Source organism: Balaenoptera ricei, chromosome 20 (assembly GCF_028023285.1).
Source record: "Balaenoptera ricei isolate mBalRic1 chromosome 20, mBalRic1.hap2, whole genome shotgun sequence".
Taxonomy (NCBI): domain Eukaryota; kingdom Metazoa; phylum Chordata; class Mammalia; order Artiodactyla; family Balaenopteridae; genus Balaenoptera; species Balaenoptera ricei.
In genome coordinates this window covers 38,195,144-38,219,472 of record NC_082658.1, presented here as the reverse complement: position 1 = coordinate 38,219,472, position 24,329 = coordinate 38,195,144, and the positions used below count along the sequence as shown (strand labels likewise).

Here is a 24,329-nt window from a genome sequence, read left to right as displayed (position 1 = left end):
GCTTAGTTGCTCCGTGGCATGTGGGATCTTCCCAGACCAGGGCTCAAACCCGTGTCCCCTGCATTGTCAGGCGGATTCTTAACCACTGTGCCACCTGGGAAGTCCAAGATTTGTATATTTATTATTTCACTTTTCTGGCAATAAAGTATCCTGTTTGAACAAAACCAGGATATTATGACAATCTTCTAAAAGATGAAAGTGAAGTATCTTGAGGAAAGAGAGCCTTTTTCTAATTCACCCAAAGGTGCAGTGTGGGCTAGCAGTGGCCCTGGGTGAAAGTCCCCAGAGGGCTGCTGGGAGGAGCAGGGCTTGCCATGCACAGTGGGACTCCCAAGGAGACAACTGGCTGGAGGGAGCAAGGGCATCCCAGGGCCCAGGCAGGGTGGGAGCATCCTTGGTCGTCCAAACTCTGATGGAGCTTGCGGGCGATGCAGGCTCAATAAGTAGGCTACAGCCTCTCTTTTCTGAATGTACCTCCTTCCGTTTGTGGAGTCGAACACCTGTGCTCTTGGTTCTCTCTTCCAGAGGGAGACTCGCTTTCTCAGTCCCTGGGACCGTCTAGATCTTACCAAGAACCAGGCCGAAGACTTCACCTCATTCGCCAGCATCCCGGCCATGCCCACTACCACCTGCCTGCTGCCTACCTGTCGGGCCCTTCCCGGAGTGCAGCGGCTCGGCCCACACGGCCTGGTCCCTTCCTACCATCCCAGGAGCCAGGCGTGGGCCCTCGGCACCACCGCCTCCCCAGAAGCGCACATCCCCGGGCTCCAGGCGAGCCACAGCGCCTGGCAGTGGCCCAGAGCCCCTCTGCGCAGGGCTGGGGGCTGAGCCACCTGCGGTGCACTTTGCAGCACCCTGCCACCTGCCCCATGCCCCCACGCCGGGCCAGGCCTCACGACAGCAGCGGGTCTGGAGAAAGCTACTGCACAGAGCACAGCGGCTACCTGGCAGACGGGCCAGCCAGCGACTCCAGCTCAGGGCCCTGTCACGGCTCTTCGAGTGACTCGGTGGTCAGCTGCACGGACGTCAGCCTGCAGGGCGCCCACGGCAGCGGCTCTACCTTCCGCAGCTCCCTGAGCAGTGACTTTGACCCCCTGGTGTACTGCAGCCCCGAAGGGGAGCGCCGGGCGGAGGAGGCTCAGCCTAGCATGGCCTCTCGGCCTCGTTCTTTGGACTCAGTGGTGCCCACAGGGGAAACCCAGGTTGCCAGCCATGTCCACTACCACCGCCACCGGCACCACCACTACAAAAAGCGTTTCCAGTGGCACGGCAGGAAGTCTGGCCCAGAAACTGGAGTCCCGCAGTCCAGGCCTGCCATTCCTCGGACACAACTCCAGCCAGAGCTGCCTTCACCCGATCCGCAAGCAGCCAGACCCAACCCAGCAGCCCCGTCAGGACAGCTCCCCAACCCACAACGGCCCAGGGCCCTCACCGAGCCAGCCCCTGGGCCAGCTGACGCCTCCAGCCCCAGCCCTGGTCCCAGCGGCCTCTTCCACTTGCAGAAGTCCAGCCTCTCTGTCCGACACACACAGAGGAAACGGCGGGGGAGTCCCTCAGAGCCCTCCCCAGCCTCTCGACCCCAGGACTTGACTGCACACCGAGTGTGCCAGATTCTTCCCCATTATGGCCCCAGCCTGGCATATCCTTGGTCCTCAGAGGCCCACCCATTGATCTTTGGACCTCCGGGCCCGGACAGGAGGCTGCTACCAGAAACCTCAGGCCCTACTTACCCAAGTTCACAGCCGGTGTGGTTGTGTCTGACTACACGCCAGCCCCCAGGACCATACCCATCTGGGGAGGGGCCTTCCGAATGGAGTTCTGGCACCCCAGAGGGTAGGCCATGCCCTTACCCACACTGCCAGGTGCTGCCAGCCCAGCCTGGTGAGTTTTCAGGGGAAATGGGTCTGGTGGGGACAGGAGACTAGAGCTGGATATGGCAGAACGGGTGAAGTCATCCAAAGGGTTGATGGAAGCTGAGAAGGGTCCAACAGGGGTGACATTCAAAATAGTGGACAAGTGGCATAGCGTGGGACGCTGGCCCTGCCAGGTGTTGATCCTTTAGTTGCCAGGTCCTAGGGAGGTCTCAGGTGAGGTACCAGTGTGGCTGAGACACCAGAAAGTACTTGGGGTGGCTTGGGGCAGCAGCTCAATCGTGAGCGTTTCAATATTTTAAAAATTGGTACAGCTGAGCATATAGCTCAGTATTAGCTGTAAATACAAAGAAGGCCAAGAACTGTTCCTTGCTCTTGAGGAGAGCATGGACAAATAGTTACCGAAAACCATAATCCCAGGCCACATGAGATCTTATAGGAGAAATAACTACAGATAACCATAATTCTGGGCTATATGAGAAGAGCTATGTGAATGATGCAAAAAGTTGTTCCCTTCTATGCATCTTTGTTAATAAGACTGACTTCATTTTCTTGGGGACTCAGTGCATCCCTATTACTGTATTGCAGCCAATGGTGATAATGTAAATCCTTGACTTTAACTGGGTGTTTATTTGCTCAAATCCTCCTCTTCCTCTTCCGGATCCCCCAACCCCTACTCTTCCCCATCTTTTCCCATTGGGTGGATGACACAGCTCTTTGCCTACAGCCATCACTAGGAGGACCCCTCTCTCTTCAAAGGTCCTGAAATATAAGACTTCGGGGTCTGGGAATCCTACAGGCAGGACCTGAGAGCTGTTATCATCCATCCATTCATTTCTTCCTTCCATTTTTCTTTCTGCGTTGTATGCTTGCTGTGTGCTAGGTTCCAGGCTCTGAGGACATGGAACTTGTCAACCAGGAGACCCAGGTCTGTGGAGAGATAGGCATGCAAGCTGTTATAGTATAGAAAACAATTGCTTCCATAGGGCCATGTAATGCAGATCTGGCCACGTGTTTTATGGTTCCTTTTGAATCCTGTCACGTGTATACTTCCATTGCTGCCGGTGCCAGACTGCTACCTCCCCTCTCTCTCTCAAACTCGTAACTGGTTTCAGTGCCTCCCTTTCCCCTGCTCTTCGGATCTAATCCACGCCAGGTTCTGTTAACCATGTCTCCGCTAGCTTTACCATATTCTCCTCCAGTACTGATGGCCCCTGTCCATGTCTTAGGTGCAAGCCTACAGATCGGGGCGGAAGCCTCCTGGCTCCTCCCTTCCCTCTCACAGGGCCTGAAGGCCGCGCACTGCACGTCAGGGTCGTGTCCTGCAGGGCCACGCAGCACCGTGATCCTGCTCACCTACCCTCCATTCTGCTGCTGGCGTCATCCTCCTCAAACAAACTCTCTAGACATCTTCAAATGTTCTGTTTTGTTCAGAGTAAAGAAAAATCCAACCTGGTTTGGCCTTCAAGGCCCTAGTACCAGCTAGCCCCCATCTTCCTTCCCAACCTTATTTTCCATTCTTCACCTTCCCTTCCCCTGCTCCAAGCTTCAGCCAAACTAGGTAAACACTTCCTGCAGTTTCTGCAGCCCAGAAGGTTCTGCTGCCTTCCTGTTCCCATAAATCTAATTCTTCCCTATTCCTGCAGGACCAGCTCATTTATCTCCACTTTCAGGAAGCCCTTCTTGATGCTCCACTTGGACATGATCTTTCTCCTTCCGTGATTCATCTCTTATGACCCCAGGCCTGCCCCCAGTGGCATAATTGCCACTTACGTGCACACCTTTTCTCCTACAAGGTTGTCAGGTCCCTGCTTAGTCTTTTTGGTCTTCTGTTTGGCACATGGTAGCAGGCCAGATCCACAAGTGCTTAATAAATATTTACTGGGCGAATGAATGAATAGTAAGTATTGGTAACACACTGGTTGCTATCTATGTATCTCTTTCTCTAGATTCGTTTTTCTCTCCCCTGTGTCCCAACAGGGGCCCCTCTCAGCTTTCAGTCTGATCACCCTTCTGGACCCATTCCCTGCTCCTGCCTCTCTGTAGTTCCCTCCCAGCCATACTCTCTTGCCGGTGGAACAAGCAGAAGACTGGCCTGACCCTCAGTGACCTCTTTCCTCCTCTCTCTCTAAATGCAGGCTCAGAAGAGGAGCTCGAGGAGCTGTGTGAACAGGCCGTGTGAGGTGTTCAGGCCAAGCTCCAACCAAGAGTGCTCGCCAGATGACTCAGGACCCTACCTGGCACAGAGTCCTGCTCCGGAGAAGAGAAAGGACCTCAGAAAACACCCCTCTTCTTTGCCATACTTCCTGGAGCCACTGGCAGAGGGGTGGTGATGGTGGGCGGCAGGAGGTGCTGTCTCCTGCTCCCAGCTCCAGACCTTGTCTGCAGAACCATCCGCAGTGCAGCAAGCCTGTGTCCAGCCAGGCAACGAGCTACCACTTGTGCGGGTTGCCTCCCCTGCAGGCTGGGACCTCCTGCGAGCAGGAAGCTAGGGACGGGTAGATAGGCAGGTGTTATGAAGGTGGTGCTCCTTCCCCAGCCCCAGCAGGTCTCCGCTCCCTCATTCCAAGCCTCATGTTCATACCAGCAAACGGGGCCAGCTGAATGCATGACCCTTCTCACCTCCTTCCTTGGGAGAGTCCTGCACACCGGCTTTGGCTCCTCCTTGGTAAGGCTGCTGCATCAGCGGCAACCCTGGTTTTTATCATTTTCCTTCTTTGCGAAAAGATCAGGAGCATAGGTGAGCCCTGAGCCCTAAAAAGGGGGGCTTTGCAGCTTCACCAGGCAGGGCCTCCCCTGGTGCATAAGGGAGGATGTTTTTCCCTCCTTGTCCGTACTTGTCAGATCCACTATATTAAGTCAGAGGGGAAGCCAGGGTGTGCAGTTCTGTCCCTGAGGTGGTACAGCACCTTGAAGAAACTGGGTCGAAGCCTCTGATCGTCAAACTCCCTTGTCACTCCAGCAGCCTCAGTTCCTCTGGGGGTCGGGGTGAGGGTAGCGGGAAAGGAATAGCTCTTCCTTGGGGACGGCCTATCTCAAAGTCCCAAAGTAGGCGGAAAGAAGAGGATTTCTGCTGGACTTTATTTAGGAAGAGGAAGGAAGGAATGAAGGTAGAAAAGGCAAAATTACAGCTGAACAAGGAAGTTTTCTCTGGGCGTTTTCTCTCAGACCAGGGATAGGGAACGGGAGAACAAAGGAGAGGTAATATGGGGCCCTTGGGATTAGATGGCCCAGAGGCCCGGCTTCCCAGTATAAGCCATGCAGGCCAGAGACACACAGGAAGGAGTGGAGTTGGAGCAGGAAGCCTGGCCTGGGCAGCTGGTATCGAGTGGGCAAGGGCTGAGGGGCCTCCTCAGGGTGACATGCACCCCAGGGCAGTTGGACCATTGCTGGCCCCTCAGGCATTATCCCATTTGGAATGTGAATGTGGGAGCAAAGTGGGCACAGGACCCCACCTGGGAATCTTCTTCCCTCAAAGTCAGTGGGGAACTAGCACCTAGGCACCCACGTGGGTATTTATATCTAAACAGACAGAAAGACGCTTGAATCAGGCACTATGTTGAGAAATGTATTTATTTGCTAATATATTTATCCATAAATTCGATCTGGTCTCGTTGTTTTCTTCTGTCATGACTGTCACTCAGGCAACAACTTTGTGTTCTACGTGGGCAAAGATAAATTATTCCTGATATCAGAGGCTAGGCTCTGATTTATGAAAGGACAGAGTACAGTGGTGGGCTTGGCTTGTAAGCCCCTAAAAGCGTGGTTTAGTGAGATCAGGGAAAGAGAAAGCATGACTGGATTCTCATTGTGGTTCAGTGCGTTATCTGTACTATTATTGTACTGTTTACTTCACACTCTATAATGCTTCAGTGACTTTCTTTGTGACTCTGGGCAAATACTCAGATATATTTGAGTATACTCAAATAACCTGGTGCCTTTTTCCACCCATGAAATGGGCCCACTTCACGGAGTTGTTAGAGAGCTCCCGTGAGACAACAGAGTGAACTGTGTTCCAAGGTAGAAAGTATGCAGTGATAGAGAACATGCTAACCCCGGTCACAGAGCCCATCTGAGCACGACATGGCACGGGCACCAGCAGCAGACCGGTCTTGAAGAAGCTCAGTTTCAATTTAGGAGGCCTGCTTGGGAAGATAGAGCAGCAGGGCCTGGAACTATTTATATCCCAAAGCTCCAATTCAGATAAACACAAATGACTGTCCTCTGCCTACACACGGGGCTATTGTGAGGATCAACAGACCTGGTGCTACTGTAGGTATGAAGAATTCCACAGGGCCTGGAGAGGACTTTGCTCTCCTCCTCACAAAGCACATTTTCCCTTTCTGCTTCTCCAGGAAAGGTATGTTAGAGGTGGTCGTTGTCTGGTGCCCAGTTCTGAACCAGAGAGAAAGGCATTTAGCATCCCATAGGGTGAAATTTAAAAAAAAAACAAAAACGACACAATCTCCTACAGATGATCTGAAGTAAAGGAACTGTATCTAAATGCTAAAAGCTGCACAAAGCGTAAATTATCAGCTGGAACGTGGAAACATACATAAAGAGCTTTTAGAAATAATTAAATATGCATTTTTCTGGCCTTCCGCTCACCGGCCAGCGTTCCTGTGGACGCAAATGGAAACCCAATCACGCTCCCTCCCTGTTAAGGAGGGGGGCGGCCCCTGGATTTCTTTTCGTCTCTGCAGAGATAATCCACAGGGAGACAGTGGACTCGCTGGCCCTGCGCTTTTAAGACGGGAAGACAAAAAAGCATCTCCGCTGTCATCCAGGATCCTCCAGGGGACCGGCGGCCCGGTGCCAGCGGCCTAGATCAAATGGTCCGCGCGCCGTGATTCCGCCCGGGTCGCGGCGCGCTCCCGCGCAGGCGCCAACCGCGCCGCACCTCCCCCACGGGCCCCGCCCACAGGCCCAACGGCCGCCCAGCCTCGCCCTCGCGCCGGCCCAGGTGGCGGGGGCGCGCGCCGGCCCAGGTGACTCCCGGCCGGCCCCGCCTCCTGGCGGGAGAAACCATCTCCTAAGGCGGGGGGAGAGGCGGGGCCGGCGGCCTCCCGCGCCGGAAGAGGAAGTCTGGGACACCGGAAGTGCGGGCATTCTGGGTAATTTGCTATTTACTTCCTGCGAGAGAAGGTTGTGGCTCCTTCATTCGCTGTTCTTCCGTGGGAGAAGATGGCCCTGGAGACGGTGCCGAAAGACCTGCGGCATCTGCGGGCTTGTTTGCTGTGTTCGCTGGTCAAGGTGTCTGTGGGGGACCTGGTTGTACGGGCGATGGGGGACCAAGCTGGGGGAAAGTTGGGTGGAACAGGGCTACGGGAACAGTGAAGAGAGAAGTCAGGTCCAGGACACAGGGGGTGGCAGGGGAACGTGGGAAGCAGCAGGAGGCCATGGTTTAAGTCGGTAGGAACGCAGGCAAGTCTTGCAGCCGTGGGCATGGGCGTTCTCACATGCCTTTGCAACTTCAGCTCTCAGCACAGGCCTGACCCTTTACAGACGTTCAGTGAACTTCTGTTGGAGCCGAAGGACATTAGGAATTGGAGGAGGGTGGGGATCTGCAGCTGAGGGAAGGACATTAGGAATTGGAGGAGGGTGGGGATCTGCAGCTGAGGGAGTAGTCGGAGAAGGTACCTGACCCCAAGGAGATTTAGGGAAAGGAATAGGTAAAACGCAATTGGGAACAAGAGAAGAAGGATTGTGAGAGTGGAACTTAGGAAAGGGGCTGTAGGAATGGTGGGTGGGGGACCTGATGAGACAGAACCAACATAGGGAGTCTTGTACTTGACCAGGTAAAAGTATGGAGAAAGCTGTTTTTTCTTTTCGCCTTGTTCATGCTCACCTCTCTCCTTTTTTCCCCCTCCCAGACTATAGACCAGTTTGAATATGATGGCTGTGACAATTGTGATGCATACCTTCAGATGAAGGGTAACCGAGAGATGGTATATGACTGCACCAGCTCTTCCTTTGATGGGTAAGCCCTTTAGATTGCTGCATTCATTCTTTTACATTACCCGCATCCCACCAAGTAAATGTGGACAGACTCTTGAGACCCTAATCCTAGTTGGTCTCAAAGTTATTTTGAGACACACTAGTCCTATGCTGTCCAGTACAGTAGCCACTAGCCATGTGTGGCATTGAGTACCTGAAATGTGGCTAGTCCAAATTGAGATATGCTTACCTGTAATATGTACACTGATTTCAAAGACTCAGCACAAGGAAAAAGAATGTAAAATGTCTTGACTTTTTTTGTTTTAATCACATGCCAGAATAATAATACTTTGAATATGTTGGGTTAAATGAAATATATTATTGAAGTTAATTTCACCTTTTGTCTTTACTCCTTTAACATGGCTACAGAAAATTTTAAAAATGACTTGCATGGCTTTCATTATATTTCCACTGGACAGGTCTTCACTAGACTATTAGCTCATTGCTGATAGGGACTGTTTATGTCATGCACCATGACCTGGCATAGGGCCTGGAAGGTGGTGGATACTTAATACACATTTGTTGAATGTATGAAGATCCTTTTTGAAAATGAAGGGTAAATTTTGGCCCCAAAGCTGATGCTTTTAGATATCTCTAAGAGGCCCTAAGAGAAAAGTTTTCCCTTGGTGAGATTGCCCAGTGGGGGGAAGGGGAATGAGAGAAGTGTAAGTGGCTAGGTCTCAATTTTCCTTCCCCAAGGGAGGAGCTAGAGGGCAGTATTCTTTGGGAGTTAAGTTTCTTTTGGTTTCTAGGCCAATTAAGGGTCTACATGCAAACTGGGCCCAAACCAGTGCTTGCTAAAGTTCCTTCAAGGTGGACCAACTTCATTCCTCCTTTGTTTGCCTTTAAGGAAGAGTAAAGGATTGAGCAAAACAGATGTTGTCATGGAACCTTTACTTTGTACATATGTACACATGCGTGTGCACACTCAGATACTCCAGTTCTTTCATTCGTTAGCACTGTTACCATCCAGTGCTAACAAATGAATGGACTCCCATCTGTGGCTGCTGTGAGAGACGGCAAGAGTTACACAATGAGATACTTACAAGTAAGAGAGACACTGTGTAAAGTTTCATATGTTAGGATTTTGGGTTTTTTTCGTTTAAAATCTGGTAAAATATACATAAAATTTTTTTGCCATTTTTAAGTGTAGAATTCATTCAACGGCATTAAATATATTCATATTTTTGTGCAACTATTACCACCATCTATCTCCAGAACTTTTTTTTTTTTTTTTTGCCACACTAGGGATCAAACTTGCGCCCCCTGCATTGGAAGGGTGGAATGTTAACCACTGGACCGCCAGGGAAGTCCCTCTGGAACTTTTTTCATCTTCTCATTTCCTCCTCCCCGCAGCCCCTGGCAACCACCATTTTACTTTCCCTGTGAATTTGATTAGTCTAGGTACTTCCTGTAAGTGGAATCGTACAATATTTGTCCTTTTGTGATTGGCTCATTTCACGTAGCATAATGTCTTAAAGTTTTATCCATATTGTAGCATGTGTCAGAATTTCCTTTTTAAGCTTAATAATATCCCATTTTATGTATATACCAAATTTTATTTATCTGTGCATCTATTGATGGACACGTGGATTGCTTCTACCTTTTGGCTGTTAGGAATAATGCTACCATGAACATGGCTTTACAAATACCTGTTCAGGTCCTTGCTTTCACGTCTTTGGAGTATATATCCAGAAGTGGAATTGCTGGATTATTCTATGTTTAACATTTTGAGGAACTGCGATACTGTTTTCTATAGCAGCAGCATTTTACATTCCCACCAGCAGAGTACAGGGGTTCCAGTTTCGCCACATCCTTGTCAGCACTTGTTACTTTCTTTTTTGTTTTGTTTTTGATAATAGCTGCCCTGTTGGGTGTGAAGTGGTATCTTATTATGGTTTTGATTTGCATTTCCTTAATGATTAATGATGTTGAGCATTTTTTCATGTGCTTATTGGCCATTTATATATCTTCTTTGGAAAAAAGTCTCTTCAAATATAATTCAGTTATAAAAACTTGGAAATAACTACAGCTTCTAAGCAAGAAGTGTCTGAGGACTCCATCTTTGGGCCACGGTTCTGGGTTTTACGTTAAGTGACAACTCTGATATTGTTAGTGTCTTACTAAAGGATTGTCAGAGAGTTCTGAAGCATGCTATGTTCAATTAAAAAACAAAAGGTTATGACCATTTATCAGAGTCTGGGCATAATAGCTGCACGTGTCCAGGTTAAGCTGTCATTGTCTTCGAGTTCCTTAAGAGTTGAGTTGATGATGAGAACTGAGCAAGTAGAGTTTTTTGCCCATTTTTGAATGAGGTTTTTGGTTTTTTGTTGTTGAGCTGTAGGAGTTATTTATGTATTCTGGTGCATATTAGGATTTGAAGAGTGAGTATATCAAAGGCTAAAGGAGATCAGAGGAGGGCTTGATGAACTCAGCCAGAAGTGGAGGAGATAGCATATGAGTCAGGCTCTTAATTAAGGAAAGAAGTACAGGATTTTTGAGGAGGTTGAGATGAGAGAAAGGTAGAAAAAGCATTCTAAACAAAGGGACTGACCTGAGCAAAGGCATGGGGTGGGAAAACCAGGGTATGTTTGGAGAATGGTGGGAATTCTGTTTAGGTTAAATCATAAGGTTGGATAACAGACACTGTAAGGCTGGAAGGATAGATTGTGAAGGACAGAGGAGAATATACTTTTGGTGAGGAGAACAGCCTGCATACGTGCCTACCCCAGGTTGGTCTGCCGGGCCAGGGCAAGTATTACCCTACCTGCCACCCCTGGAGGTGGGGTCAGTTCCACTCAAAGCATATGGCTGAGAATGTAGGATTTGGATGGGGAGGGAGGCTTCCCAAATAAGAATCCAGGATTGCTACCAAGAGAAGGGGGAATGGATACTGAGGAGGCAGTCAACAAACACCAGTGCCTAGTACAGATCTGTCACAGGAGGCAATCAGTAAGTATTTGATCGAATGGGGGAATGACAAAAGTGACCTCTGTAGCTTCTTTTTTTTTTTTTTTTTAATTGGGGTATAGTGACCTCTGTAGCTTCTGAAAGCACCTGAAGCTTACCTGTCATGCTCAGTAGCAGGCTCTGGCCCTTGCGTAGCCTCTGTTGCCTGTGCTCTGGGATTAGAGCTACCCTGAGAAGAATGATTAGGATAATAAAGGAGAGCTAATATTTACTTAGCACCTACTCTGTGCTAGGGTTTTTCATGTATTAGCTCAACCTTCTAGTTTCACCTTATTGATGAAATTCTGAGGGAGGTCTCCATACGTGTGTCAGGCTGTACAGCTCATTAAAGGCAGAGCTTGCTTAAGTCTAACTTGTTTCTAGTAAGAGGACCCATTGTTTTGACTCACCCTCCCCTTTGCACTAGGCTCCAGCGCTCAGTGGTTGTGTTGGTCGTAATCAGTAATGCTATCTACCTCAAAAGCTGTCCCATTTCCCAGGGAATCGGTAGGCGAAGGATGCTTTTGAGCATGGCGAGATGGTCTTTGGGGGATGATGACTGACCTGTGAGTGGTGGGCCAGGGACATAAGTGCAAAGGACCTTTGTCAGTACTAGCTCTGAGTCAGTCCCTTCCCAGCACTAGAAGTTAGTTTCCCCAGCTTTCTGGTAGAAACTCAATACTTGGCTTTTTCCTAGGTTTCCTCTCCCAGAACTGTTGTGCTGGCTGGGAACAGAGTAAAGCAGGGGAGGGGGCAGTTCCCTTGGTCTCTCTGTTCTCTAGTAGAGGCAACTCAGGCTGACTCTCTGTTTCTTTCCCCTTTCTAGAATCATTGCGATGATGAGTCCAGAGGACAGCTGGGTCTCCAAGTGGCAGCGAGTCAGTAAGTGTCTCCCTTTCTCTTTATCTTGGCCTGGTTGTGTTGTCAGGGCCAGGGTGCGGGTGGGGGAGTCTTCAATCAGTGGGTAGGTGGCCCCAGAGTGAGAACGATGGGGTTGGAGGAAAGCCAAGGAAAGTGTCCTGTGTCCTGTCATTTAACACTTAGAGCCAAAAGAAGTGATTGCTCTTCTCTGGGAGTTGGCGGCATTTCTTTCATTTTTAGCTTAAGCTTCCATTTGGTCTTTAGTTGTAACTCACTCTTAAACTGCAGTCTCTTTTCTTCTCTTTCAGGTAACTTTAAGCCAGGTGTGTATGCAGTGTCAGTCACTGGTCGCCTGCCCCAAGGTAATAATAATCATAGTAATGGCCAGTGTTCATTTACTGCGCCAAGCTCTATGGAAGTTTCTTATGTGAATTAATGCCAGTCCTCACAACTCTATGAGGGAAAGCAAATCTCAGAGAGGCTAAATAACTTGTCCAAGGTCACCCAGCTAGTAAGTAACGAGCCAGAATTTGGGGACCCAGGCATCCTGGCTCTAGAACCCTTGCTTTTGACAACTACAATGTGTCTCTCTTTTTCTTCTCATTCTTAACCAAGTCATTGCCAAGCACTTGCCTGGATCTTCAAGGGTGACAAGTCAACCACGCAGTTCGGTTGATGAGCAGTCCAGGAACTCCAGTTTGCTTAGAGCACGCCACCCCTTCCCCTCACCAAGTGGTACCCGAGGGACCTTTCTTATCTTCTGGAGTCTTCTTCCCTCACAGAGCTGTTTCTTTTCATGCTGCAGGAATTGTGCGGGAGCTGAAGAGTCGAGGAGTGGCCTACAAATCCAGAGACACAGCCATAAAGACCTAGCAAGATGCACGGCCGCCAGCGTCTTTGCTCCTCGTCTCTGCCTCTGCTTATTTTTTGTTGTGAAACTAAATGGGCAGAACTTCAAATATGTGCCGCCCTCCGATTCTGAGATTCAGCAGACTGTTGAGAGAGCAGCACAGTGTGTCCCTGGGCCATTTTACCTTCTCTGGACTGCTGTGGGGTGGGAGTGGTTTGGGTTGGTGGATTAGCGGAGACTGAATTCATGGGGAGTAGGATGCTGGCCTTGCTACCCACAGCCCGGGGCTGCGCCCTTGCGCATGGGCAGGACTCTTGGTCAGATGCCAGCAAACATGAACCCCTAGGAATGCTCTGAAGCCCGTAACAGATGCCTTGCCTCCCTCTTCCTTTGTCTTAACTGGGCACAGTAAGAACTCGTTGCCCAGTAAGCATCTTCCCAGAGCAGCAGAGGCCCTTCTGCTCCTCTTTATCTGTCTCTGAGCCTCCAGGATTGTAGCCTTTCTAGTGAGCTTCCCTGGGTCTCAGCGGTCTGCTGTCCTGAGTCTAGGCAACCGCGTCAGCCTGGTAGTCCTGGTGTCTGGTGGTTGCAGCCTGCTGCCCTCTAGACCTGGCGCAGCAGGTGTCCCTTGAAGAAATCCTGAGGCTTCTTCGTATTACTTGCCCTTGACCATGTTTAAAACCTTTTTTTTCCTTCTTTGTTTTCTTCTTTTTTCTATTCTTCCTATACCTTAGGCCCACCAGTGACGCCCATGACCCGCCCCTCCCCTACTTTCCTGCGTTTCCGTAACTGGAGACCCTCAGGTTGCTGCTGGGTCTTGGTCTGGCTAGTTCGTGCCTCTCCTTTTCTCTCTGGCCTAGTAAGAGGGCCTTGAGTGATGTCACGGTATTGGCCAAGGTGAGTTATTTGTTTTGGAATTAAATATTTACCATAAATTCTCATTTACTTAAATTTCCACAGAAATTCCTGTTAAGTGTCCCCATTTTTATTTCCCTAAGTTTCTTGTTCCCCATCTGCAAAACGAAAGTGATTACATCCTGTTTACCTCAGGATTTTTGTGATTATAAAAATAAAGCAATGTGAAAATTCTGTAACTTAAGTTTTATAAAAGGTAAAACTCATTTGCTCTCCTTTATCAGTCATTCTTCAGTATATGCAGCACGTATACATACAATCCGCCGAAACAGTGGGGGAAGTGCCTGGAACGGCGCGCAGGCGGAGCTCTGACTCGGGCGCGGGCGCCTGCGCTGGGGCTTCTGGCGTCTTAGCCGCCTGGTGTTGCTAGCGAGTCAGTGTCTCCTGTTACCTGTGACCTGGACGGTGTGGGAAGGAGGCAGAGATGCTCTGCCCCTCCGGTGACCCTCCCAGGCCCAGGGGAGGAAGCTGGGACTGGCGCAGGCGCTCGTGTCACCACTCACGGGTCCTGTCAGTCAAACCAGAACCGTTGTCTCTGACGCCTTCAAGCCCAGGGAGGGTCTGTTAACCCCAGTCCCAGCTGAGCTTTTCCAGGACTTTCCCAGCCCGGCACGCTGAGCTCCAGGGGTGGCGGTTTGTGTCGTTCAGTTTCAATCCGAAAGAAGCCTTGGGAAACAACCCCACCGGGCCAGAGTTTACGTCCCGGAGGGAAGACGTGGGTGTTAGCAAGAGTGCCGGGGCCCCGCAGCCGACACCCAACTTTCACTGGCTTCCTCAGAAAGCCCCTTGGAAATCCCCAGCCGCCGTCCCGCGCGTCTGACCCGGACGTGGCTGCTCGGCGACAATGGAAACAGTTGCGGGGGGCGGGGACAAGAGGGGCTGTGCGCAGATAACCACAGTCAGGCCGCCTCAGCCCCACACCCGGCGGCGCCCCAACTGTCAGCCTCGCCGGAAGCGGAAGACAGGCTCTGGCGGCTGTGGGGGAGGGCGGCCGGCCGCAGTGCCCGGGTCTCAGGCTCCGTACGCCGCGCCGCCTCTGCCGGGCGCTCGGCGGTCCAGACGGCCGCCGAGGCGCTGGAGTCCTGTCCCCTGCGGGGAACTCTGAGAAGCTGAAGCACGGACCGTTGCCTCTCTCCCCGCGAGTGAGCGGCGCTGTGGGCGAGGGGAGGTTTCGGGCGCCGGCGTCCCCGTGCATGAGGGCTGCGCCCCGCCTGGGAGCCCGTCGAAGTCTCAGCCCCATTGTGACTGCTGAGGTCCCACATCTGCCCGAAGCTCTCAGTCTCCTGCGTAGTAGTCTGGCTTCTCTCCTTGAGCAAGGCGAGGCTCTCCCCGGTTCAACAAGGGCAGACTCAAGTCACAAACAGTAGTGGCCCGGCTGCCTTCCCCCTGCCTGCCTGTTCCTCATTCTTCACCCGCTGCCCACCACAGGCCGTGGGGTTAGGGTCTCCCCAAAACGGAGGGGCTAACCGGCAGTGCGTGCAGCCTCCAGCCCAAAGCAGGGGTTGGTAGCTGATAGAACAAGGGTCAGAACATTCTGGTCTTGGAGGGAGCGGTTCTCCCAAGAGTAATGGGACGGGCTGGTGAGGGCCTAAACTCAGGCTGGGCTCTTCAGGTTTACGGACTGAGGCCTCACTCCTCCGGCATGGCCATTGCCTTCATGGTGCCAGCCTGTCTATAACCTGCTGTTAATTCTCAAGTCCCCTTCCTGACACCTGGGGTGTGTGTGTGTAAAAGAGACAGGTAGAAAATGTTTAAGAACAGACTAATAACATCTCACTTTGTCTGGAAGTCTGGTTCATGCTTGGTATCCGTAAAGCCTTTCATTTAAATAGCATTTTACAAGTTGACAAGGGGGCTTTCACATCCATTATCTTATTTGATCCCCAAAAGCCCCTGTGCCAAAGTTAACATCCTTAGGTAATGATGCAGAGGCTGAGGCTCAAAGAGTTAAAGCGACTTGGCCATGATCAAGTAGTGGAGGCTTAGCTCAAGACATGCCTTGCCCACCCCCGGTTTAGGGCTGCGTTCTGACATAGTTCTCCCCAAACGCAGCAGCTTTGCTCCCTTCATGATTTTTCCACAGAACCAGCAAGCTGCATGTGCCTGCGCACTGAGCCGCCCCAACCCGCCTACTCCCACCACCTACAATCGCTAGGTCTCAAGTCTAAAACTAGCCGGAGAGGGGGAGGCAGAGTGGGGAAATGGCCAGAGAGGAGAAACTCGGGATTTACTCAAGGATCCCTGTGCAGAGCATCGGGAAACTGGTCCAGTCCTCCAATTCCTGCCTGGCTGCATCTTCTGTTCCATTCCATCAGCTCTTGGGTACCTGCTGGCCTGTGCCAGGTCTCTCCAACCTCTCCTGCTTTTTTTCTACTCGCCACCTTCCTCCACCTGCAGCCCAGTTATGGCCCCTTCACACTCCGCTGGAACTAGCGGCAGTGTCCCTGCCTCTCAGCCCTGCTGCTTCCACCACCCACTAGCCCTGACTTTTCTAAGTCACTTTACTTCTCTAAAAGAAGTTTCCTCTTCAAAAAAAATGCAGTTGACAAAACTCTGGTGTTAGTTGACAGGATAGTGGTTACTTGTGAAAGGTGGGGTGGAGAAGGGCATGAGGGGCCCCTGGTTATGGTCTGCTTTTGATCTGGATGCTAGTTACATAGGTCGATTCACTTTCTGGAGATTTACTGAGTTATACACTCACGATTTGTTCCCTTTTCTGTTTGTCCGTTATACCTGAAATAAAAAGTTCGCTTAAAAATGCAGTTGGCAGTTCTTGTCTTAGGATAGTTTTGAGAATCAAATAGTCATTTAGGTAAAAGCAGTTTGAAAGCTGTAAACTACTAAGTCTATCTAAGAGATTGTCATTCAAAGTTGTCCCCCTCTAGATAAGTTCTAGGTAAGAAGGTCATCACTCTAGCCTTCTTGGGCAATAGATGTTCAAATGTATCTATCATTGGCAAATATATCAAAACTGAAACATTTTTCTTCAAGCACCATGGCTTTTTATCTTAATCTCTCTTTCTGTTCTTTCATTTTTATGACCTAAGTTTTATTTATTTTTTTAATATATACTTCCTTTCTATTCAGCTATGAGATTGTGAATGCGATTTAACCTCTACTTGGCTTAAAGTCATTGTTATAAAACCTCCATTTTTGTATCATGTGGTGAAATGGTTCTGGGACTAATTATTTCTCTACCTCTTAGATTCATGTCAGCCTGTCAGCTGTCACTTCTGCTGCTCATGTGTGGCTGTCCCCCTTCCGGTCTTGTCTGAACCAGGAGATTAGCCATGCTGGTAAAAACTGCTGTTGGGTGAGCCAGTAAGTCTTGGACTGAGGAAGAAAGCACATGGCTGTCTGCCTGGGCCTTGGGGCTCAGAGGCCTTCACCATTGGGAGGGGAAGGTCTGGAGTGTCGGGGCAGAGGAAAGACCCTGCAGAGAAGGCAAGGGCTGGGAGAGTCATGACTTGAGCCAGCCCCTCACTTGATGGGTGAGAAAACTGAGCCCCAGAGTCAGGGGTCAGCCTGCCCTCAAGAGGGGGTCACTGCTACTTTGTATGTCCTCCACTGCCTGGCTCAGCGCCTTTTGCCTACAGATGCTTGTGTTTCTGTTTGCTTTTAGACCCCAGGAAGCAGGAACTGAGTGCAGAGAAAACTCTGCCCTGGGCTGCTGGCTCCTACATGCCAGATCCTCTGAGAATATGAGAGAAAACGTCTCCCCTCTAGACCTTGGCATTCGTAGTCTCAACACTCCCCCCGAAGTGGAGGGCAGGCATTACGGGGTCATGGACAGAGGACTTGAGGCCCAGGGGTCCGTCCCACAGCAGAGGGAGGCTTGTGCCTCTTAGAAGTCAGGGAGCCGGAAGGCCCCGTTTCAAGACCCTGTGCTGCTTCCTGCCTGTGCTCTCTCCTTCCTCCATACTGAGTCTCGTGCTCCAGAGAGAACTTGGGGGAAGATAAGGAACAGCTTCAGATGCCAGGGTGGGGAGACCCCAGCTTCCATCCAAAATGGAGCCCTCATTCCTTCTTCCCCAAACCCAGCAACTGCCACCCTTTCAACCCCTCCTCCAAGCCCGGAAAATACCTGGAAGGAAGTGAGTGCTCTGGGCCACTAGCCGGAAGAGGGGGTTTAACTGTCACCTGGTCCCTGGGGGCTTGAGTGGCGGAGGGCAGAGGGGAAAATGCAAATCCATGCTTGGGAGAGAGAAGAACTGCACGGAGAGGAAGAGGGTGGCAGCCAAGGCCCAGCCTTCCTCTGGGGCTTGTGGGCCCAACAGGCGCTGGGGAGGCCTGAGGCAAGGGAGTGATCACAGGCCCTGGGAGAAGCCAGCAGCTGCCCCCCCCCCCCGCCCCCGCCCCATGCAGGCAGCTGCCGTCGTCGGGGCACTGGCACTTTCTCTGGGCAGCCGAGTAGACTCACTTCCTCAGCCCTGCACCTCCGGGGAGCAGGGAGATGGGGCGGGGTCTGGAGTTCCGTGGAGCCAGGTGGGAAGATGAGGAGATGGGGGAGGTCGAGGTGGGCGCTTTGCATCACATTTCCATGACTGAGTCTGAGGAAAGCGTGTCTGTTGCTTCTGCAGCAGGAGGGACTAAGCTTAGACTGGAAGGACCCCTCTGGCCTCCGCACCGCTCCTCCCCCTACCAGAGGCCAGAACTGGGAACCACGTGGTGTCCCTGCAAAGGGATCTTTCACAGCCACTGGGAGGCAAGAGTAGAGCGAGAAGCAGCCCTTGGGCTAGTGCTTCCACGATAATAATTTGTTATATCAGTATGACAATTACCAGGTTCAAAAACTGGCCACCTCCATTATTGCATCTGATCCTCAGTGCCATCCTGTGGGGCATTATTTCCCTTTCACAGATGAGAAAACTGAGTTTCAGTTACATCATTTGCCCAAGGTCAGCGGCCAGGCAAGTCTGGACTGGTGCTTCGGCCCAGCCATCCCTTATGGCGTCCCTTCGGTTCCGCTGTGGCAGCTGGGGATCCAGGGCCCATAACTGGGGCAGGGGTGAGAGCTAGTTCTTCCTTTTGCCCCCTTGACCCCCGCCTGCAGGTGGGGCTCTTGGGGGTTGGGTCTGCCATCTGCAGCGCTAAGGACTTTGGGGATGAAGGTCTCAGCAACTCCTCGTGCTCACTCACCCTTGGACCCTTCCTGGAGGACCTGGGCCTCTGGCCCCGTCCCCTCTCCTGTTTTGCCCCCGGACTCTCACCAGCACCAACCCCCCAGCCGCAGCCCCAGGATGCAGCTGCCCGTGCCCCATTGGCCGGCCTGGGAGCATTTGCCCTTATTTGGCCAGGCCGCTCCAGGCCGCCTCCACCCCCAGCCCAGCCCAGGCAGGCTTGTCTCTCTCACTTCGTCTTTTTGAGGTTTGGCTATGGGGCCCTGGCGGGCATCGCTTCAAACGCACTTTCTGGTTGAGTCACTTTTTAACGGCTCCAGTGCTGGGAGCTGCTGCGGCTGCTGCTGCACAAGTGGCCCCCAGCCTTCGTGGCCCCAGCCTTCGTGGCCTCCAGCCTTCCTGGCCACCTCCCCCACCTGACTGCCTTAATGGGCTCCGAGGGAAGGAGCTGGGGCGGCCCTTCACTGCTGGGTTCTGCAGACCACTTGGTTACCCATTTAGACACCTCTGCTGCCCCCACCCACAAGCCTGGGGCCTGGGAAGTCTGCCCTGAGCTCCTCCCACTGCTTTTTCCAACCCCCTTCTCCAACTGGGCTTGTGAGCAGACAAGGCTGCATCTCCACTGTCTGCTGAGTATCCACAATGAGGTCCGCCAGGCCTGGTCCTCTGGGGGACTTTGGACTGAGTCCCTTAGGGAAAAAGAAATGGGTTGCAGGCTGTTGGCTGATTTTCAGGAGGGTGAAACTTAACCTCACTGAGTTTCCGTTTCCTCATCTCTGAGATGGGGATACCATCGTTTACATCACTGGGTCAGCATGATGATCAAACGAGGTTTTATAAAGTCCTCTAGACGCCTTGGCTTCTGTCCTTCCCCACCCCACCCCAGCTCAGCATGTAGAACATGGAGGTGAATAAAGAAACAGCTCAGGGTAGTTCACGGAGCAGTCCTCACGTTGCTCTCTGTTCTTTCCACCCCTCACCTTCTGCTTTTCCAGGTGCCCCTGGGATGTGAGGACTGCTGTGGAGGGCAGGATGCAGCAGGATGCTGGCAGATAGACAGAGGCGTCCCCCAGCCCTTTGTCCCTGTTCCCAGCCAAGATGAGGGGCAGATTCTACTGGAGATCTCTTCCCAGCCACCTGCCTTCTCTGAGCTGTGGGAGGTCTGCCCTTGAGCCCGCTGGGGAAATCCATGGGAAGGTCTTGGAACATAGGCCTTGCTGCTTCCTCCTCCAAGATCCTTGGGGCCCCTTGCTCTTGGGGACTTCCTGACTACAAACAGGTCCTTTGGTCAAACTCCTCTTCAGTTTTATAGATGAAGAAGTAAGGGCTGGGAGCTGGGGGAGCAGATCCAAAGTTACACTGTAAATAGCCGTAGGGTGGGGACTGGACTCCTAGTCTCCTACCTCCTAGTTTTGCCCTCTGTTTCGTGGTCCTGATGTTGGGGGTAGGTAGTTAGGCTGATGAGAGATCATAGTGGGTTCCAGGCAGGGATGACCTGACTTGGTCCCACTCTTGGGGGACACACACATACACACACACACACACAGTTTATTTGTAGCAGTTAAAACTGGAGCAGGTGCAGCTCTGCAACTTAAACCAGGCAAATTTGTACCTTTGTGTGGAGGGAGCCAAGAGGGAGTTTTCTCTCATTTCCTTCCTGTGTCCCTAGGAGATCCCAGTGGAGGACGCCTCTGGTTTCATGGCCACTCCCACAGCAGTGGTCGGGGTGGTCTTCTTCCTCACACCCACACCCCCTTTCCTACCCAGCCCACCCTGCCTCTTTCTAGATGCTGTGGACAAAACCCTGAACCTGGCCCTAACTTGCTTTGTGACCTCAGGCTGCCTTGTGCCTCTCTCTGGTCTTGCAGCTCAGCTTCCTGACTCAGGTCAGTTTGCTGCCTGATCTTGCTGCTTAAAAGGCCTCAGATACTATGAACCAGAGAGCTGAGCCAGACCCCGTGCCAGAACAGAGCTGGCCTCCCAGGGTGCGCTGCAGCTGCCTCTTGCCGGGGTAGCACAGGAGAGCATGAGGTTCAACTTGGAGCGTGTCTGGGCAGTGCAGGCAGGACTGAGGGCAGAGCGTGCCCACCCTCCTTGTCTGGAGGCCTCTCAGCATTCCTGGGGCCCACCCCACAACCACCCCCCAGGCTCTGGGATGAGGCAGGGGCCTTCCTCGGTGCCGACACGACCTCTGCCAGGGACACGGGCTGTCTTAGGTTCTTGAGGCGCTTCCATTTCTCAGCACCTGCTTCCCTCGGTGGCCCCCCCTCCCAGGGAGGGCGGCCAAAGGTCCTAACGTTTGGGGCTATCGACTCCCATTGTCCTTAGCCCCGTTGTGTAGTGCTGGGGGCTCAATTTACCTCCTTTGTGGCCAGGCCCGTCCCCCAGCCTTGCTCGCTGCAGGGCGGGCCGCTCTGCCTCTGACTTCCTGTTTGTGCGCGGTGGGCCCTGCGGCTTCTCTCTTGTTGTCTCCACACCAGGCAGGTTATCTGGGCTGCCATCTTCGCCTGCCTGCCGAGTACGGGCCCCAGGCCTGTGCAGCTGGAGGGGAGGCTTCGTTTTCTTCTCCACCTTCCTGTGCAGACGAGACCCTCGCCTTTCTCCCATCCTCTGGGCCTGCTCTCCCTTGCAGGTGTTAGGCCTCCAAAAGACCATTTGCTCCCCGTTTCTCCTCCTTGCCCGGTCAGCTTCCGCCCTCTTTATCTCCTCTCCTTCAAAACCCTCTTCCATCCGTACTCCAGGAAGCCCTCTCTGATGGACCCCTGTGACTCTGAGGCCGCCACTGCAGCATCTGTTAGTCTAGCCCCATAGGCCCCTCAACCCCACCCAGGACTACTATGCTCTTATTGCTACAGTTTTGTGAGCTGTCGGGATGTATGGAGGTGTAGGCATGTGCTCTGCATCACCTGTCTGATCCAGGGCTCGCTCCAGTAAGAACCCCCGTCCCCATTAGGCCTGAAGCCTTGCACCTGCTTTAGGTACGCGCTGCTCACTCACACCAGCCAACGAAGCTCCCATGCCCTGCATGTGTATCTGTGTCTTGCCTATCAGACTGGGGGGCCCTGAAGACAGGGCTGTGTCCTTTTCTCCTCAGGTTCACCTTTACCTGCCCACAGCCCCAGCTTGGCACACAAAGGTGGCTGTCCCCAAGGTCGGTGAGGTGGGGTGAGGCTGGGGATTAGGAGCCCGGAGCCCTCCCGGAGGCCAAGCCCAGGCCCAGCAGCCTCAGCCCCCTGCTCTGGTCCCACTTTGTTTCTGACGCCAGCTGCCCCACCGCTACTCCTTCTTAGCGTGGCCCCTACCGCTTCTCCCCTTTGGCTGTCTCTGAGCAGCTACGAGGAGTGTCAGAACTGGAAAGGACCATGGAGGACACTTTCTAGCAGAGTCCAAGTGAGCCCAGGCTGCCCACTGAGTGCCTGGCTGAGCCCAGACCTGCCACCAAGGGGCAGAGTTTGAAGAATGGACTTGAACTCCTCTCTCCTCCACAAAGAGAGGCCTCCTGTCTCAGGCGCCTCCTCGCTCAGTGACCGGCCATCATCAAGGTTTAGTTTCTCTCATCCTGGGGAACTCTGGAAGCAGGAGTGGGAGCCGTGTCTCTCTCAGGGGCGCCTGTGTTCCGAAGCCACTCCCACCTGCCCCCAGTCACCCTCCCAAGCACGGGCCTCAGATTCCCAAGTGAGCCTTCCTGGGCGTTTCCGGGGAAGAGGCAGGGGGGTCCAGGCGTGTGCAGCGGGCCTTCCTCAAAGCGTATCTGTAGGCCTGAGCTGGGGCGTCGCCCCCAGTGTGTGTGTATGGCTCTGGGCCTGCTGTGCCTCTCTAGAATGGGGACTGTGAGTCCTCTGGGCTCGTCACGCTGCGTGTGTGTGTGTGTGTATGTGTGTGTATGTGTGTGTGTGTATGTGTATCTGTGTGTATGTATGTGTGTGTGCCTGTATGTATGTGTGTCTGTGTGTGTGTGTATTTGTGTGTATGTATGTGTGTGCCTGTGTGTGTATGTGTGTCTGTGTGTATGTGTGTGTGTGTATCTGTGTGTATGTGTGTGTGTGTCTGTGTGTATGTGTATCTGTGTGTCTGTGTGTCTGTGTGTATGCACGTGTGTGTGTATGTGTGTGTGTCTGTGTGTATGCACCTGTGTGTGTCTGTGTGTATGCACGTGCGTGTGGGGGGGGCATGCCCGCGCACAGGCATCCACTGCTCGTCCCTCGGGTTCCCGTTGCTCAGTCACCCAGGCCACGCCTATGGGTCATGCAGCCCCGAGCAGGGCTTCTAGTCCAGTGCTCCTGTTCCACTCACCTGGTGGTTCTTACTGTCTCTGTGTCCTTATCTCAGACCCTGCCCCTTCCTCGTCCTTGATTTTGTTTCTGGTGTCCCTGTTCTCTTGGTTTGAGGCCCAGCAGGGCTGGGGGACAAGTCCAGGGTACGGAGGCCCTGACCCGCCCCCCTCCCCCCGACCCCAACCACCGGCCCTCGGTCCCCGGTCCCTGCCCCAGTTCCACCCTTCCTCAACCCCAGCGTCAGGGTGGAACGAGTGAAAGCCCCAGCCCTTCCAGAAACCGCCTGACCCTGGAAGCTCTGTGGATGGAGAGGCTGGGCCTCAATCTCTCTCCTAGGGGGGAAAAAAAAAATCAGTGTTGGTCTTGGCCTAGGGCATTGAGGACAAACAGAGGAAAAGCAGCCTGTGATGTCACAGAGGAGCAGGCCTCATGGATGGCCCCACCCTGCTCAGGACAGGAGAGAGGCCTGGTTGGGGCTGCTGACTGTTGAGGGACAAGTGAGTCTCTCAGAAGGAAGCTCAGGTCTGACTTGCCTCAGGTCACATGCTGAGGGAGCCTGTGGCAGAGCTGGGCCCCAAAGCCAGGCCCCCTGGCTCCCAGCCTGTGACTCTTGTTTGCTGGGACAAAACACGTCTGCGGTGGTGACTCTAGGGGTGCTTTAGACAGAAGGTCGGTGTGGGGAGGGCGGGCAAGATGCTCACGGAGGAGGGGCCCTGAAGGGTGAGGGTCCAGGAACCCAGGTTACTGCACGACTTTGATATCCTTATCTTCTTATCGCCTAGGGCAGCCACTTCCCCTGCACCCAGGGTCTTGGAGCAGTGGTCTGTTAAAGGAGCACTGTCCCATTTCTGGCCAGCTCGCCTTCCTCACCGCTGTCTCTTCAGACCCTGCAGGCGAAGGACCCTGTTCCCCGTTCTCTGTCCCGTTTAGGGGCCGGGAGATGGATAACAATTTTCCAGGTTGAGGGCTGCTGGTCCTGAAAGAAAGGATGCAGGGAGATTTTCCTCCCTGCTGCTTCCCCCCGATGCCAATCGTCTTCTGGGCCTCTGAATCTGAGAGTTCCCACAGTCTCTGTGGGCCTGACCCGGAATGGGGGACCCAGAGAAGATGCCCGTGGCCTTCTGGGAAGGAGTCACTGGGTGATTCTCGTCCACTCCTCGCCGCTTCCCCACCTCCTTACCCCTGGCTCAATCCATTCGTCTTGATTCCAGAGCCAAGCCCACTGAGGGGCTTGGAGAGCCTTGGGGAAAATGTGTGACCCGGACCCAGTTCACCCCAGCCCCCCACCCAGGCCCACACCCTGTTTCCCACCCCCCCAGCTAGGGGCCCTGGGATGGGCAGCTTCCTGCCTTCCCCATGGGGAAAGCGGGGGCGGCATGCAGGTGGGCGGGCCCCGTGCCCACATCCGGTAGCTGCTTAGAACCCCACCTCGGAGCCTCCTTCCCTCCAGTCCTCCAAGCCCCATGGCACCCAGGCCCTGCCCGAGACCCTA

General features: G+C 53.0%; 2 protein-coding genes across 7 annotated transcripts in view; both read left to right on the top strand.

Moving 5' to 3' along the window:
• RNF43 (ring finger protein 43) overlaps positions 1 to 5,475 on the top strand; it is a 61,680-nt gene extending 56,205 nt beyond the window's left edge. For all 5 annotated transcript variants that reach the window (XM_059907794.1, XM_059907793.1, XM_059907792.1 and 2 more), the window contains 2 exons: positions 526 to 1,881; positions 4,010 to 5,475. In XM_059907794.1, coding sequence (XP_059763777.1) covers positions 526 to 1,881; positions 4,010 to 4,053 — 1,400 coding nt within the window. In that variant the 3' untranslated portion in view covers positions 4,054 to 5,475. The remainder of the gene's footprint in view (positions 1 to 525; positions 1,882 to 4,009) is intronic.
• A 1,513-nt stretch (positions 5,476 to 6,988) lies between these two features.
• Positions 6,989 to 13,622, top strand: SUPT4H1 (SPT4 homolog, DSIF elongation factor subunit). 2 transcript variants are annotated; one of them, XM_059906883.1, is made up of 5 exons: positions 6,989 to 7,124; positions 7,745 to 7,851; positions 11,644 to 11,699; positions 11,987 to 12,001; positions 12,484 to 13,622. In XM_059906883.1, exons 1-5 carry the CDS (start codon positions 7,056 to 7,058, stop codon positions 12,549 to 12,551), a joined length of 315 nt encoding a protein of 104 aa, XP_059762866.1. In that variant the 5' UTR covers positions 6,989 to 7,055; the 3' UTR covers positions 12,552 to 13,622. The 2 variants fall into 2 exon arrangements, with proteins under 2 accessions (XP_059762866.1, XP_059762865.1); XM_059906882.1 differs by having other exon boundaries at positions 11,987 to 12,040.
• The last annotated feature ends 10,707 nt before the right edge of the window (positions 13,623 to 24,329 follow it).